This window comes from Pholis gunnellus (genome assembly GCF_910591455.1).
Source record: "Pholis gunnellus genome assembly, chromosome: 10".
NCBI classification, from domain to species: Eukaryota; Metazoa; Chordata; class Actinopteri; order Perciformes; family Pholidae; genus Pholis; species Pholis gunnellus.
Genome location: NC_136537.1, coordinates 6366214 through 6381474, shown reverse-complemented (window position 1 = coordinate 6381474; position 15261 = coordinate 6366214). Strand labels below are relative to the sequence as shown.

General features: G+C 45.6%; 1 protein-coding gene across 1 annotated transcript in view; it reads right to left on the bottom strand.

The window, feature by feature from the left end:
- The window catches only part of aff2 (AF4/FMR2 family, member 2), a gene marked incomplete at both ends in the record, with an annotated part of 136207 nt that overhangs the window by 81332 nt on the left and 39614 nt on the right, over positions 1-15261 (bottom strand). Inside the window, 2 exons of the mRNA XM_079167445.1 lie at positions 7896-8329; positions 9308-9962. Coding sequence (XP_079023571.1) covers positions 7896-8329; positions 9308-9962 — 1089 coding nt within the window. The remainder of the gene's footprint in view (positions 1-7895; positions 8330-9307; positions 9963-15261) is intronic.

Genomic DNA, 15261 nt, shown 5'->3' with positions numbered 1-15261 from the left:
GTTTACGTCCGTGTGTGTGTGATTTGCATATTGTGGCTATGCTCTGATTGGCAAACTGGCAACGCAGAGCCCAGCGGGGCATTTTTTTATTAAAAGTCCCTACCCCACACACACACACACACACACACACATGCACGGACACGCGCACACACACACACACACACACACAGGGACGTAGACAGAGTTAGGAACAGCCACTGGCCTGTATCAGAACCTAATGAATAATACTAAAGAGCGAGCAGTAGGGGTTCACCGTGTATTGTTTTGTAACGCCAAGAGTAATAAAGATTTTTATTACCATATTTTTATGAGCGCCAGACATGAGCTGTTATGGAATAGTCGGATATCTTATTAGCCGTTTCGGACTGAGTTTTTTATCGTCCGAGATGAAGCTGCCTTGTTATTCATTATATTTTACCGGTGGAGAAGTAGAAGTATTAACTAGGATGAGCTTCCTGGGGAATAAATGTCATTGCATTAAAGCAGCGCAGCACGGCATCGTCAATCCCACATCAGCAACGTGGCGAGGATCCGTCGACGTAATTGATTATAAAACGAGGTTTGATTTGCATAACGTTACCCACGATCCTCTTAAGAATGGAGGCGTTTAAGACAAGAGGCCCAACAAGGTGGAGCTCTGTAAACTGTGTGAAGTGGAAGCTTCATCCCAGCAGTGTGATTCTGATGTATGAACCATAGACTGTAGCGTCGCGACGTCACCCATCGGTTTGTGGACAGACGTCATGAAGCCTTGAGTTTGGCGTTTTGGCCGTCGCCATCTTGACTTTTTGCAACCAGTGAGCGGAAGTGACCGTATTTGGACTGTGGAGGAGTGAGGTACACGGCTCTGTCAATCACAAGGTTCTGAAAGCGAAAGCATCTCGGGAGCACGTCGTGGCGAGGTGAAACGTTTGAGTTTTGTCCCCACCAAAGCACGACGCATTAGGTTTAACAGGACGTGTTTATGTTAGTAGTCCCTTACAATTGATTTTCTAAATGTTTCTTTGTGTTAAAAGTCATTTATGCACAGCTGCTGTCACGCTAACATAACGTTTCACCATGCGTTGTATACGGCTGTTGTATATTTTCTGTTTGCTTTAACGGCCACGTATGAGGGAGACTGCAACAGTCTGTAAATCCTTTCACTTATTCCCCTTTGCCCCACACCGTTGGAAAAAAATAAATGTGATTATCGTGACTACATTACTCCAGTGAGGAAATCAATCTCAATGTCAATGTGATCGGAACGGGTTGCTATGTCATACAGTTATTAAATTCATTTATGAGTCACAAGAGCCCTTTTGAATTAGAGGTTCAGCATTTTCATACAAACAGGGTCTCTGATCTCGTTACTTTGGTTTGTTTTTATATTATTTGGAGTAAATGACTTGAAACAGGAATATATAGATGAATTGTTATAATAATCAAGTCATTACATTAATTGACTAATCAAAAAAAATAAACGTCACGTCAAATAGCTTCAGTTTGGAAATATTCTAAGGAATGATCCCTCTGTTGGTGAATGAGTATTACTATTAGTAATACTCTAATTACTATTAGTAATACTCTAATTACTATTAGTAATACTTCAGTCACATATAACTGAACAGCGGGTTCTGTAATGTGTTATGTGAAGCAGCCTACAGCTCTTAAGAGCAAGAAACGTGGACTTACTGGAACAATGGAACAATATAAAACAGCCACTTTATTTGGCAGCATATAAAAAATATTAAGTCAATAACAAGAACTCCATAACTTAATTTATTATACTCTAAAATAAGATACTTTCACTGTTTAAAGTGCATTTGGTTTAATTAAGTTAGAGTTTAAATGTAATTTTGTATTATAATTGATGCCTTTATACTTTCAAAGGGATCTGAATACTTCTTCCACCACTGCTCATAATTCATTTATTCAAATGCCACAGACGACTCCCGATTTAAACTGTGAATTAAATCCTTGACAGCGTGAACCCGGGACACCGGCTACATGCTGCTGCCGGCGCTTAAAAGGCCCCCAACCCACTCCGGCAGACGGCGTGGAGGCTGCAGCAGAAGAGCCAGGGATTGACCCCCCCCCCATGAGGTCAGCGATCAGCGGGCGCCGCGTGTCGAGCGCTCAGCCCTGCCCCGACTTGGAACCGCCGACCTCGGGTTCGCGGCCGGAACATTTTAAATAACAGCCGGCACAGGCTTTATGGAAAAAAAGAAGTGTGTGATTCAGGAGGTGTGAAGGAGGGGATTCACTGAGGAGTCGGAGACGACGGCACTCTTGAGGGCCGATGACACGCACCATCGGCCTCTTAAAGTGACGGCAGAGATCAATGCTGATCATTGCAGCTAATCCGGCCAAAAGAGCGGTAATGTTAATCCTCGGGGGCAAACGGCTCGTCTCCAATCATGTTCTGTTCTAAACAGCAACGCTAAATAACTAACCGCTCTCTGGCAGCCGCAATCATTAAACCACCACTCAAAGATGAGCTTCGCTGTTAAGATACAGAAACCTGACCCCCCCCTCTCCCTCTCCCTCTCCCTGTGATCTCTCTTAATGCCGGGCAGCTATTGCTGTGATGACACCCCGGCAGCACCGTCTGATGGGAGGCCTTCCCCTTTCATGCCTTTTGGCTACGGTGTATTTCTCCCTCAGCGCCCTCTTCTCTGTCTCACCGCAGTCACGCAGCGGTAGTCTGATTCCTCGGTCTGTATTCTTTGTTTTCGAGAAGGCCGTTTTATGATCATTTTATTATCAGCGTAAAAGCTGAATCACTTCATCTCCCTCCGTCTCTCTCTCTGCAGAGGCAATTAGTGGGCTCTATGAAAAGCTAATAAATGAAAGCGTTAAAAGACTTTCATTGAGCTTTGAATCAGTATCAGAGATACCTGCTGCCTATATAAATGTATTGGCAGATGCCGACACGGTGAAAGACGGCGCTGTGTGTGTGTGTGTTCATTCGTGTTACGTCTCGGTCGTGAGTTGACAAGCAGCCGGAGGGAAAGAGAGGCCTGATGGGTATTATGCAAATGAGGCCAGCTGTTTGCTGCATTGGCAGACTCCTCATAACTCTCTTCTAGTTCTGCTGGAAGAGAGAGAATATTTTTACCCTCCTCGTCGCTGCGTTCTCTCGCCTCTTCTTTTATTTCCTCAGAGAATGTATTTTCTACATGCCGTAATTTTACACACATCCATCCCTCTAACGCGGGTTTTGTTTTTTACCGCTATTCCCCCGCGAACGCCCGGCTATCCATCTGCACTGTAACGATAATGAATGGACAAACAGGGGAAAGCTTCCTTAAGCATTTGTTGACTTCTGCAGTACAAAGTAAATTATTCTGAGGCTCCGGATCCACAGCTCACTGAAAAAACAGTGTTTTCTGTGAATAGGTCTCATGTTAATTCAGCCACTTTACCACTGCAGACACTTCATTTCAGTCAGAGGAAACCTCTCTCTCTCTCGTGAGCACTTCGCTGGTGGGATTTAAAGAGATTCTTTTAACACTATTTTTCAAAATACATTTTGTTTTTCTGTCACTTTTGTTTTTTACTTGACTTTGTCAATATTTAGCAGTAACAACTGACATAGTATCATCTAATAAAGATGCTAACGTGTTATCAAGGAGCTGCTAATGTTCACCGGCTAGCTACTCGGTCTGTCTGCTGTTGCTTGAAACAGGGTTGGTGTGAGAGCTGAGAGTGAGCGAGAGCGTCTGTAAAACCAAAACAATGAGCTGAAAGACACTAAAAAGGCTCCACATTTCTCTGTGGCTTCATCACGACAGGCATTAGTGCAGCATTAAAATCACCCTTCATTAAAAAAACAGCTTTTTGGATAACAAAGTTGTAAACTCTCAGCTCACCACTGTAGCTAGACACAACTATTATTATAATAACCATGGCAGAAGGATGTCAATGTGATGACGCCACAAGCATTTGTCCACAAATGTGTGCAGCCGATTTGCACCGGTTTATCCAACTCAAAGATGCCCGATGTGGCAAATGAATATGCAAATGAGCGTATGACGTCATCTTGGCACCTTCGAGCAACACTCATCGCCGCCTTCCCTCGGGTGGCAGCCGCACAGGTGCCAACATCACGCGTTTAACCGATCAGAACTATATAGTCAGCTGCTAAAATATTCCGGGCAACTTCAGGTGACGGTTTTGCGCTATTTGCACGTTGCTCAAGTGTCTCGAGGTGAGAGAGATGGGGCCGGTTCATTTATTAAATCCGAGCATGGCTGTCTTTGAAGTCGGAGAAAATAGTACTTTAAAAAGGTACATTTTGGAATAATAAAACCTAATGAAACACAACCTACTCACTGAGGTTTCAAACTGCCTTTTAAAAGGGGCATCATCTCCTCTGTCCCCGCATAACCTGTTCAGCTGAGGTGCTTTCTGAGCGGCTGAAACCACTTGGACAGGCCTCGTGTTAGATGTTTCAACTGAATTCCGTCCGGCCAGCTTCCCAGCGTTCACTCTCACCAGGCGAGTGTGTCAGGCAGGATCTCCTCATGCAAAGAGGCGTGAACGAATGCTTTCTCTGAGAGCGGAATTGATTTGGTTGCCGTTGGCCTCGTGGTGATTACCGCCTTAGTCTACCCTGCTTCTTATTTACCGCCACATTAGTGGCGAGTGCACCTCCGCATGCCTCCATGAAAAAAACAACAACACGGGAAAGCCCTCAAATCGCTGTGAAATTACGCCGGCTCTGTACCTTGAGCTACATGTAAATGAAACTTGTCACGCCGCCGCTGGAAGTGTCACCTGTCACCTCCGTGTTTACCTCGTTGCCTCACAGACACACTTGTTTATCCACTCCACTCCAGTGTTGTTTGCCCGAGTGAGAGTGCAGCGGAGACAACCGGATGTCACCGGGAGCAGCTGAAAGCGGGTGTTTTCTGTGAAGCGGTGAATGTTTACTCTCAAGCGCTGATAGTTCTTCTTCATTTAAAGATAATAGATAAGATCGTCCTTATTACCTACTCAGCACAGTATGTCTCCTACGCGCACCGGAGGAGGAAGTTCCCGCATCACGCGCCAGCCTCACGCTGGGCCGCGATTTGGCTTCCGACTGGTTGTGATGTTAGAACTCCTGCTGGTACGTCCGGGTGTTACACACAGATCTGAGCTCAGAGAAACTTTACCTTTGAGTGATTGTTCAGTTCATTGCGCAGGATTACCAGCTAAACTTCATCATGTCACACTGGATTAGTCCAAAGTAAAATATAATGCAGTGTGTGTGTGCGCTTGTCTAGAGGTAGATTTAAGCCTACTGTAACTGTTAGGAAAAAATCAATAGTGTTATCGCTCTCTCTCTCTCTCCCACACACACACACACTTGGGAATAACGGGCTGGAATCAATAATTCTATAGTGCTAACAGAAAGCTTCCACAGCAGTTTAAAGGCTTGTTGCGCACGCACACACACACACACACCCTTTGACACACACTCGCAAAAATACTGAGCATTCAACAGCAGAGCTGTGAGCCAAATACTGGTATGTCACACACACACTCATTGCACCTGAACTAACTTGAACGCGGTTAAATGGAAACTCAACCCTGCTGATTGACTTCACAAGATCGTCGTGATCAGGACGAGCACTGATAGCTGGGGACCGACCAACACTCCAAGCCTCATGTCCGCCAAAAAGTGCCTTCAACACATTTTTGTTTTTGGGAACATTTTGGATGCAGTAAACGAGCGGGATCGTCCTCGGCCTAGCTTCAGTAACAACATGCGATCTGTAGATGATCTGGTGTGACAGTGATACAGTGCAGGAGGAGAGCTGCTAGCGCCGTTACTCCTCTGACAGCAACAGCTGTTGTTATAACGGAGAAGAGCCGGGACGGAGGTTCCATTGAGTTACGCTGTGGTGCGTTCATGCTACACTCAGTAAAAATGAGTATTTGGACAAAAGAAAATGATAAAGTCACCATGATGTGTTCATGTGTTCATCTAGTAAAACTGTGTAGAACTACGGTTGTTTGAAGGAGAAGTTTTCACAGTAACACAGATATCAGAGGGTGAATATGACCGGTTGAACTAGCTCTAAGCAGCTTATAATACAGAGTTTAAATGTATTTATTCATCAATAAAGATACAATCCTTGTGTTTTGACAAATAGTTGATGATGATGATAATAGATGTTTGAGTTCATTGGCTATAGGCCAATTAGAAATGGATTGAAGGCAGATCAACCGAGTGAAAGCTTTATCGTATTAGATAAAACAGATGTTGACAAACTGCATAATTTGCAGTTGCAAACAGGTAATAAATCCCAATATATCCCAATGTTTGATATCTATGGCACCGTGGGGCCTCTGGTGTTACCTGTCACTATGTTGCCAGACGTTTGGGTCACCTGTCGGAGGGTAAAGTGTGGACATGTTGCCCCGGTTCCTTGACATAAAAAGGAGCAGCAGGACTCTCAGAGTCTTCCGTTTGCCGTTTAAGCTGCAGAACACATCCAATAACTCATCTCACCAGAACAAACACAGCCATGATAAGGTGCTGTAATCAGTCGCTCATTGTCTCCCTCTATCCCTCCTTAGTCTCCGTGCCTCGTCCCCCTCGCCTTCTTATCATCCGTCTCTCTCTCTCTCTCTCTCTCTCTCTCTCACACCCTCCTCCTCCCCCACATCGGTTCCTGCATCCAGTTTGCATTTTCCTTCCAATAAATTCTCCCCCGGAATAAATATGAGAGGAGTGGAAAACTAAACGGTGAGCAGGGGCGATAACGGCGGCATCCATGGGTGTGTGGGTGAAAACAAAGTGAGAGAAAGCACTCACGGCCATGAATGTACTTACTCTCGTTCTCACCCCTCCGCAAGAAAGTGTTGAAAGTAAAGTAGATTTTAATTCCCTCCCCGGCTCCCTTTTTGCTTCCTCCTTCCCGGTGCCATATGCTCAAAGCTCCATCTCAGGCTCATTTGGAGTGCTGCGCGCACACACACACACACACACACACACACACACACACACACACACACACACACACACACACACACACAAACACACACACACACATAACACAAGCTCTATCAAAGCACAGGAACAGCTGGCTTGCTCGATATGGATGACTACTCGCCTGTCAACCGGTTTCACACAGCACACACAGATACGCACACACACACACACACACACACATCAAGCCTGGTGTTTCTTGCCGTTTTGAAAAGGGAAGTGAGTGAGAGACAGATAGAGAGTGTTCAGGTCAGAGAGTTAAGTGAGTGTGTGTGTGTGTGTGAAGGAGTTTGGGATTGTTAAGATTCATTTGACATTTCAATGAGCCAAATGTGTGAATATTCACCATGATGTCGGCGAGTAGAGAGAGTTGCTGTTATTATGCTGTAACTACCGAACTACCCAACTCAACTAACAATGGTGAACGGCGGAGTGATTCTTTGGTGACATTGGCCTGGAGACTGTGGCAACACAGCACTCTACCAAGTAGTATTGTTATTATTGTAAGAGTGAAATTGTGTTATGTAAACATAATTACGTAAACACAGGTTCATATGTTTAGTATCTACAGTTATGTTAAGTTGATGATCGCTGTTTTGATGTGATGGGAGAAGAAGAGTAGCGGGAGAGTGTGGTTTGACTTCGTCTGGTTCTAAAGTTATGAGGAAAACCCAGAACGTGTTGGACTGATTCGTTCCGTATGTTTGGGGTTATTGTGTGGGTTATGAAACTATATTTAGCACAGAAGATACTATGAAAATGTATATACAAGTAAGTAAATACATTTTAATTATCAATATATGTATATTTGATTGAAATTGATTGGGTTATTTGTGACCCAATTGTAATCACTATGCGATATGTTGGGATCATGTTCAGAACAGCATTCGTCCCTTAACAACCTGATATGTTTAGTAATGTTGGTTCTTACCTCCCCTGTGTGGCCCAGGCTCAGTTTTGGCAGTTTGTTCTTGGCGTTGCCAGCGTTCCCTCCGTAGGCCTGGCTGTTGTTGAACCCCTCCGTGGCCACTAGAGGGGGCTTAAGCTGGGGAGAGTCACTCGGCACCTGGTCCTGGCCATCCATCGGGCGAACATACGCTGTGGGCTTCTGCTGGATCGCGATCGGCTTCCCCGATAGGCTGCCGGGCGGGAAGGTGGGGGTGGTCAGTCCAGACGTGGGAGTGGTTAGACCGGGGGTGGGCGTCGTCAGGACCGAGGTGGAAGCCAGCGGGGAGGAGGACGTGGAGAGGTGGGAGCCGGTCTCGTTTTCAAACGGGGAGGATTTAAAATGTCCACCATTTTCCGTGTTAGTGGAAGACTTGAAATGGCCACCGTCCATGGTGGCAGATCGGAAATTGCCACCATCTGTAGAAGTGAATGAAAATGGAGAGAAAAGAAAAAAAGAAAAAGTCAAAAATAACCACAGCAACACCTGTTCTAATGGAATATTGCTCTGCTCTGTCAGAATCTAAGGCCAAAAACCCCTCTACCAGATGGATGGAGCCAATCACAATCAAAGCAAATTATGTGTTTATAAAGATGTGGTTCATCATCGGATGCAGATGTTCACTTTCACAAGCCCCGCCCAAAAGGTGATGGAGTCTGTTCTGCACTGACAATATTCATCAGCACTCGTGGATCCAGTAAATACAAACATTTACCCATGAATATGAAAATATAAGAAGTCCTCTTTTTGTAGTGTGAATGGCAGGTTTGATCGATCCACATCAAGGAATGGTTTGATATTTTAATTAATTAGTATTATTCTTAACAAGAGAGGACATGTCATGTTGTTTAGATCGTTATCATAAAGACTCATAAAGAGTGGAAACATATGTTCACGGTAGCCTTGTTTCAAAGACATACATGGAAATGTAACAATTGATTTCGCTAATGTTAAAGGAGCTTTATGACATTTGTAACTAGTTTCAAGACTGGCTCCAAATACGCAACGGGTCTTTCCTGTTCTTCCCATTCTGCAGACTCCATGACTGCAGCATTAGCTTAGCATAAAGACAGGAAGTATTGGGAGACAGCTAGCCGGGCTCCTTCTAAAGAAATCGGCATATCGGCACCACTTTAAGTTATAACATGTTAACTACTAACATTTAGAGGTGCTGGTATGCTGGTTTTCTGTAACACTGGAGAGAACCAAGCTTACTGTTTCTTCCTGCTTACTGTTTTACTGCTATGCTAAGCTAAGCTAACTGGCTGCTACCTCTACGTTTAGCATACAGACACACGAGTGGTGTCGATCCTTTCGTTCAACTCTCAGATTGGAATAGAAACGAGAGTATTTTTCCCAAAACCTATTCCTTTGAAGCCTTTCAGTGTCGGACTTACCTGGAAGAGGAAGGGTTTTGGAGGGGTGGGAAGCGTGCCTTCTCCCGGAAGAAGACGAGGAAGAGGAGGACGAAGAGGAGGAAGAAGGGCTTGAGTCGCCTTTGAGACCGAGTTCATCTTTGAGTGAGCTAAACAGCTCGTCGTGCCTTTGCATTTGCTGTTCCTCGAGTAAAGACATTTTCCCTCTTCCACTCGTGGCCGCCGTGACCGTGACCGCCCCCGTCCCGGTCACGGCGAGGCCTCCCCCCTGGGCGCTCTGTCCGTGGCCTGCCCTCGACCAGTCCATGGAGCTCCGGGACTTTTTAGAAGTCTGATGTGGGATCGCCGTGGCGCTCGTTGACGACGCGGTCACGGCAGGCGGCTGCATGGAAGTTGACAACGAGGAAGATGCGTTTGCCATCCTCTTCTCCCCGCCTCCCTCGGCTCCTCCTCCTCCACCTCCACCTGTTCCTCCTCTCAGGGCGTCGTTGAAAAGCTGGGACTCCATGGCGGGTCTCTCCGTCGTCGACGTGGTCGGCGTCTGCAGGTTGTTGCTGCCTTTGGGGATTCCCACCAAGTGGCTCTGGTTAGAGTGGCTGGTTAACAGGTCTTTCATTTCCTCGTAGGATCCCAGCGTGTTCTGGACGCGACTGGCCAACGCGTCACCTTTATTAGTCTGAAAGGAAGAAAAAACACAAGAGGGAGGGAGAGAGGGAGAGAGAGAGAGACAAGAGCATTAATTAAGTCTTTCAATTTTCCTTTTCTTCAGGCTTGATGAAAAGCCCTCTTTATTCATCCAGAGAGGAGCAGCGCGAGACGGATAGGGTGACCACTGACCAGACATCAGGACGACATGATTAATTAAAACACATGCCACCCTTAAGAGGGTCCCGTCCGGGCTGGTGCAGTAAAATTAATGGGGCAGGAATCATTATTAGCCTGACCCCGGATTCTCAAGCAATCACGGCTTGAAAGGACAGTGCGGGCCGTGCTGATATACGGCCAGAATGGCACCTTCAGCCGCGCCAACGCAGAGATGTTCCTCAGAATAGCTCGAGAGTTCCTTCCGTGTCAGCCATTGACAGCTTCATTAATGACGGAGCTGCACGTTTTGGGGAAAAGGACAAGGGCAGTCAGCGGGGGTTTCAGTTCAGCTCTATATTTGGAACCGGGGGGAAAAAAAGCCGTGGAAGAGGAGGGACGAGTGCAGAGCGGCAGATCATCATCCCCGTCCTCTGACATTTCTTTTCTACCTGAGCGACAAATAAGTGAAGCAAATACATCAATCATGGGCCCAGTCTGAATTATGCAAGATCTGCAGCCTGTAATGGAACTGTGACATTTCATCATGAATAGCAGACAAGCGACGGATCCGTGTGAAACGTGGCATTGTAATTTGACCGTACAGAACTTTTATTTTTTTTGTGGGTTGATTGATGGATCCGGCCATAAAGGCGAGCTATCTGACAACCTGCGCTCTGCTGAACGACCCCCCCCCCCCGCGGTAACACCGAGTGACTGTCAAGTAAAGCGACGGTGGGTTTAGAAAGGTTGAAACCGATGAGGAGGAGCGAATAAGACCCTTCGTCTCATTTTCAAGACGGGATGAAATTGCCTGTTATTTGGAGAGGTTAATGAATTCATGAATAATGAACGTTCGTTCATTGGCAGCGGGAGCTTAACTAATCGGAGGTAATATTCCTGCAGTTACATGTAATAATAATGAGTAATCCCCACACTGATTGCAGCGGAACTTAACACCAATCGTGCCGATCTGGGAGAGGCCGTCTGGGTCGATTTCCTGTCTACATTTATTTTAGAACCGCACATCTTGAACACTTTGAACTTTCAAAAGGAGTTCAGCGAAGTAATGGATCAGTTAGTGAACATGATCCAGAAGTCTTAACTTCTCTAGGAGGCATGTATCTTGGCTGGTTTTATCCCGTTGCAAACAGCTTCGGTCAATAACCAAATAACTGTCCATTCTCGTGAAGGCAATTTTCTCAGCGACGCCTGGAGGGGAATTCTTCAAATTTGGCACAAACTTCAACTTGGACTCAAGGATGAACTGATCAGAATTTGGTGGTCAAAGTGATCTCACAAAACAAAACATTTGTGAGCATAACTCATATCCATATGCTGATTACGACAACTTCACACAAATGTCTACTCGGATAAAATGGTGAAGTGATGACATTTCGGAAAGATGTCAATGTCAAATGTTTTTCTTTTAAACCTGGTGAAACAAGACTAAGCGTCTACAGCAGGTCAGGAGCTCATCCAGGTCATCAGGGTTCATCCTCTGGGATCACGAATGTACAAAACCTCATGGTAATCCATCCGATAGTTGCTGAGATATTTCAGTCGGGACCAGAGTGCTAGCATGGCTAAAAGTGAGACTGCTAATGAGTTATCAACATAGATGCCAATGAATATTCTGTCCGTCAACTAAACTCTATTCGTATGGGATGGAAGTCCTTGGAGAAGTCGCGTGATTAAAGGGCTCTAAGCCCCCCGTATACGTGTTACATTCACTGCATTTGACCAAGATAATGGAGGGTTGTGTTTCTCTCAAATTTACGGACACAATCCTCAGGATTATCTAGTGGCTGAGACATAACTTCTACCTCTCAAGGGCCGTTTTTAACAACTACTAAAATCAATAGCCGGATGAGTCTCCTGAATTCTGACTCAATATGCTTTTTAAGCTCTAACTGATACTTTCCCCCGTAACAATTTCTGTTTGGCAGACAAAAAGACTACTTCAAATTATTGAGATGTCATCGGATAACCCTTATGTTTGACATAGTTTTGTTAAGAAACACAGACTGAAAGGATATCTGTTATTATTTTAAAAATGAATAGGTGAACAGCAGGTTGAAGATGACAGACCCTTGTGATCCACACCAAAACCTCAAGACAAATCTATGCGACAGCACCTCTTGCGCCACGTCTCACTTTATCCTTCATTTTTACACTCTAATAAAGCAGAAAAAAACGAAACAAAAAGAAACAGGGCAAAGAATCACGCCTTATTTACAAAAGATGCACACAAGAAAGGAGAGAATTGCTTTCAAATAATCTTAACAGATGTAATTTCTGCTCTGAGCGCACGCGCACACACACGCGCGCACACACACGCGCACACACACGGGCACACACAAACACTACACACCGTGGCAAGCCGAAGTTAGCTGTGAATAAATTATCTCATCTCTTCTCCATCTCGGGCTCATGAATAAAAGATCTGGTGGCTGAAGAGGAACAGAAAACACATTTACAGAGAGGCAAAATGGAAAACAGAGGAGAAGGAGAGGATGAATACCTATATGTGTGCGTATGTGTGTGTGAATAGATCATCCCAAATAGCTGCTAACAGCATAACGCTCTTTAACAGGATTAGAAGAGGGATTAGCTAATAGCTGACAGAGAGAATGAACACTGTAGAGAGAGAGAGAGAGGGAAAGACAGAGAAGGAGAGTGACGGACACGCGATAGATACACAGGTACAGAGAGAGAGAGAAATGAACGAGAGAGGGACCAGGAATGATAGAAAACTATAAATCCTATGTGATAATGAAAAAGGGCTGATATAGATCTTTAAAAAAGGAGCAGTTCAGTAAGTTCAGTCAGCACTTTGACTCAGAGAAAGTGCAGTGAGGAAGCAACACCCTCAGAAAAAAATACAAAAATAAATTGGTAGTGTGGCGAATAAATCAGCAGAAGAAAGTATCAAGGTGTGCCAAAGCCGTTTGTCGAGTTTAACAGCAGAGAGAGATAAACTGGGGAAGTTTGTGGTGGAAAAAGATGAGTTGGAAAGAGGTGGAACAGGAAACAAGTACACATGCTGTCGTCTCTTTATGAAGGATGCTGTCACCCCCTCTGGTCGCTTAGAAGACGCATCATTGCTCCAAACTTTGTTTGTATTACGTGTACCTCCTGTTGAGTTAATCACTGTAATTAATGACAGATGTAGAAATCCTCAGCAGCCCACTGAAAGAATCCAAAATGAGAGAACACCAAAACCCAGCTCTAGAACTGTCTACATCTCTGCTTCCGTGTGTGTGTGTGTGTGTGTGTGTGTGTGTGTGTGTGTGTGTGTGTGTGTGTGTGTGTGCGTCTGTGTCTGTCCACGGCTAATGTCGCTAATGTCGCATTTTGGGTGGCCAGAGTTATGGCTGCATGCTCAAGAACCTCTTGTGGTTTCGGTGACTCACACTCTCTGAAAACACCTTTCATTTCCTGTTTTATACCGCCATTGACTGCCTCCTCACTCACTACTCTTAACCGGCTAGTGATAACAAAGCAGTGTGCATCGCCGACTGCCTAGCCGCTACTTTATGCACAAAGAGGCGTGATAACAGTTAATGGTGTGTTGACAGCTCACGGAATAGACAGCGTGTTTGGCTAACAGCTAACGACAGGAACGATTTATTTGGCTAGCAGCTAACAGTGTGGGCGGTGTGTTTGGCTAACAGCTAACGGCCTGGGCGCTGTGTTCGACTAGATAACGGAATGGATGGTGTGTTGGCTAACAGCTAATGGCTTGAACGGTGTGTTTGGTTAACGGTGAGGAAGGTGTGTTCGGCTAGAAGCTAACGGCGTGTTTGGCTAACAGCTAACGAAACAACCATACACACACTGATGCGTACCTCGGCCGCATCTCTGCAGCTCACTTTAATTATTTTTGGGACGGTGTGTTCGGCTAACTACGGAGCTACCACGGTAAAGTGTTACCGTTTTCCTAAGAGACTAAAATGTAACAGGTGGCCAGAAACACGACTCCAAACTAATGCTGGATGTTTAAATGAGTCTGCTTGCTGACTTGTTGACCATATCAGCTTGATAAGGTAACATATGACAATACGGAAACAGCACAGGAAGGGATCCCCAAATGTATATCCCGCCCTAAATTGAGGTTTATGTAACACTTGATCACGTGAACAGAATCCTCTGTAACCAGTCATCTAATGGATACGAGCCTGATGAAACATATTTAACTAATTTGCTCTTCCAGTAAATCAAATGTATTTGGCTCCAATCACTGTAATAATCTAAACTCCAAAAGTCCACAGTCCCCCCCCCCCCCAACACACACACACACATCTTGACCTGACCTCAGCACCATTAATTAGTTGGAAACAATTAGTTGGAGTGTGGCGGCACCTCGGATTAGATTCATCATGAGAACAAGCTCTCGTGTGCTGCTGAACCCCGAGCAGCGCCTCAGCCAGAAGCCCTCGTGTCCTCTGCGCTCAGACACAACAGCCGTTAAACACGTTCTGTCGACATTCAGAGCCGGTCCGTCCCAAGGTCGATACACTTGGCGGCATAACTGAGCGTTGAAGTGCCCGACGGCGGCAAATGAGAGTTAACAAACCAAAATCAATTTCAAACACAGGGGCAGGAGAGTGGCCGTGGACTCCATGCATGGCTGGCTCGCTTTCAGCTTGAAGAAGAAATAAAAGGATGGCACCTCGAGTGCCTCGGAACGGAACGGACCACAACCTCATGCTCGGGGATATTAATCTGCTGGCCCCCGGAGAGGAAGGAACGGCTCCAATAGCCTGTGATGATCCATTCCCCCTCGTCGGCTTCGTCATCCGCAAAGAAACAGCTTTAAAGGGCATTATGGGGCAAAATAAATGTTTGGATAATTGTTGGTTCGCAATAACGATCCCTTTCAATTGCTTGCTTGCGCGAGGCTAAAATTGTTTCCAATGAGGCTAAATCACAAAGCGGGGCTGCTTTCCTCGCTGATTAAGACGTCGTTAATTCACTCCCGTTTCCCCAAATGAAACTCTGGTGTCAGGTACGGCCGTTCTCCTCCCGCAGAGATCGATCACGACTTAACGGCCGAGCGTAAAGCTTCTCCTGAGCAGCGACGGGAGAGCACTCGGCATCCCGGCTCGGCCAGGTCGTAAAGATGAGCGTGCGTATGCTGTGTGCACCTCAGCGACGTTACAGTCCTGACA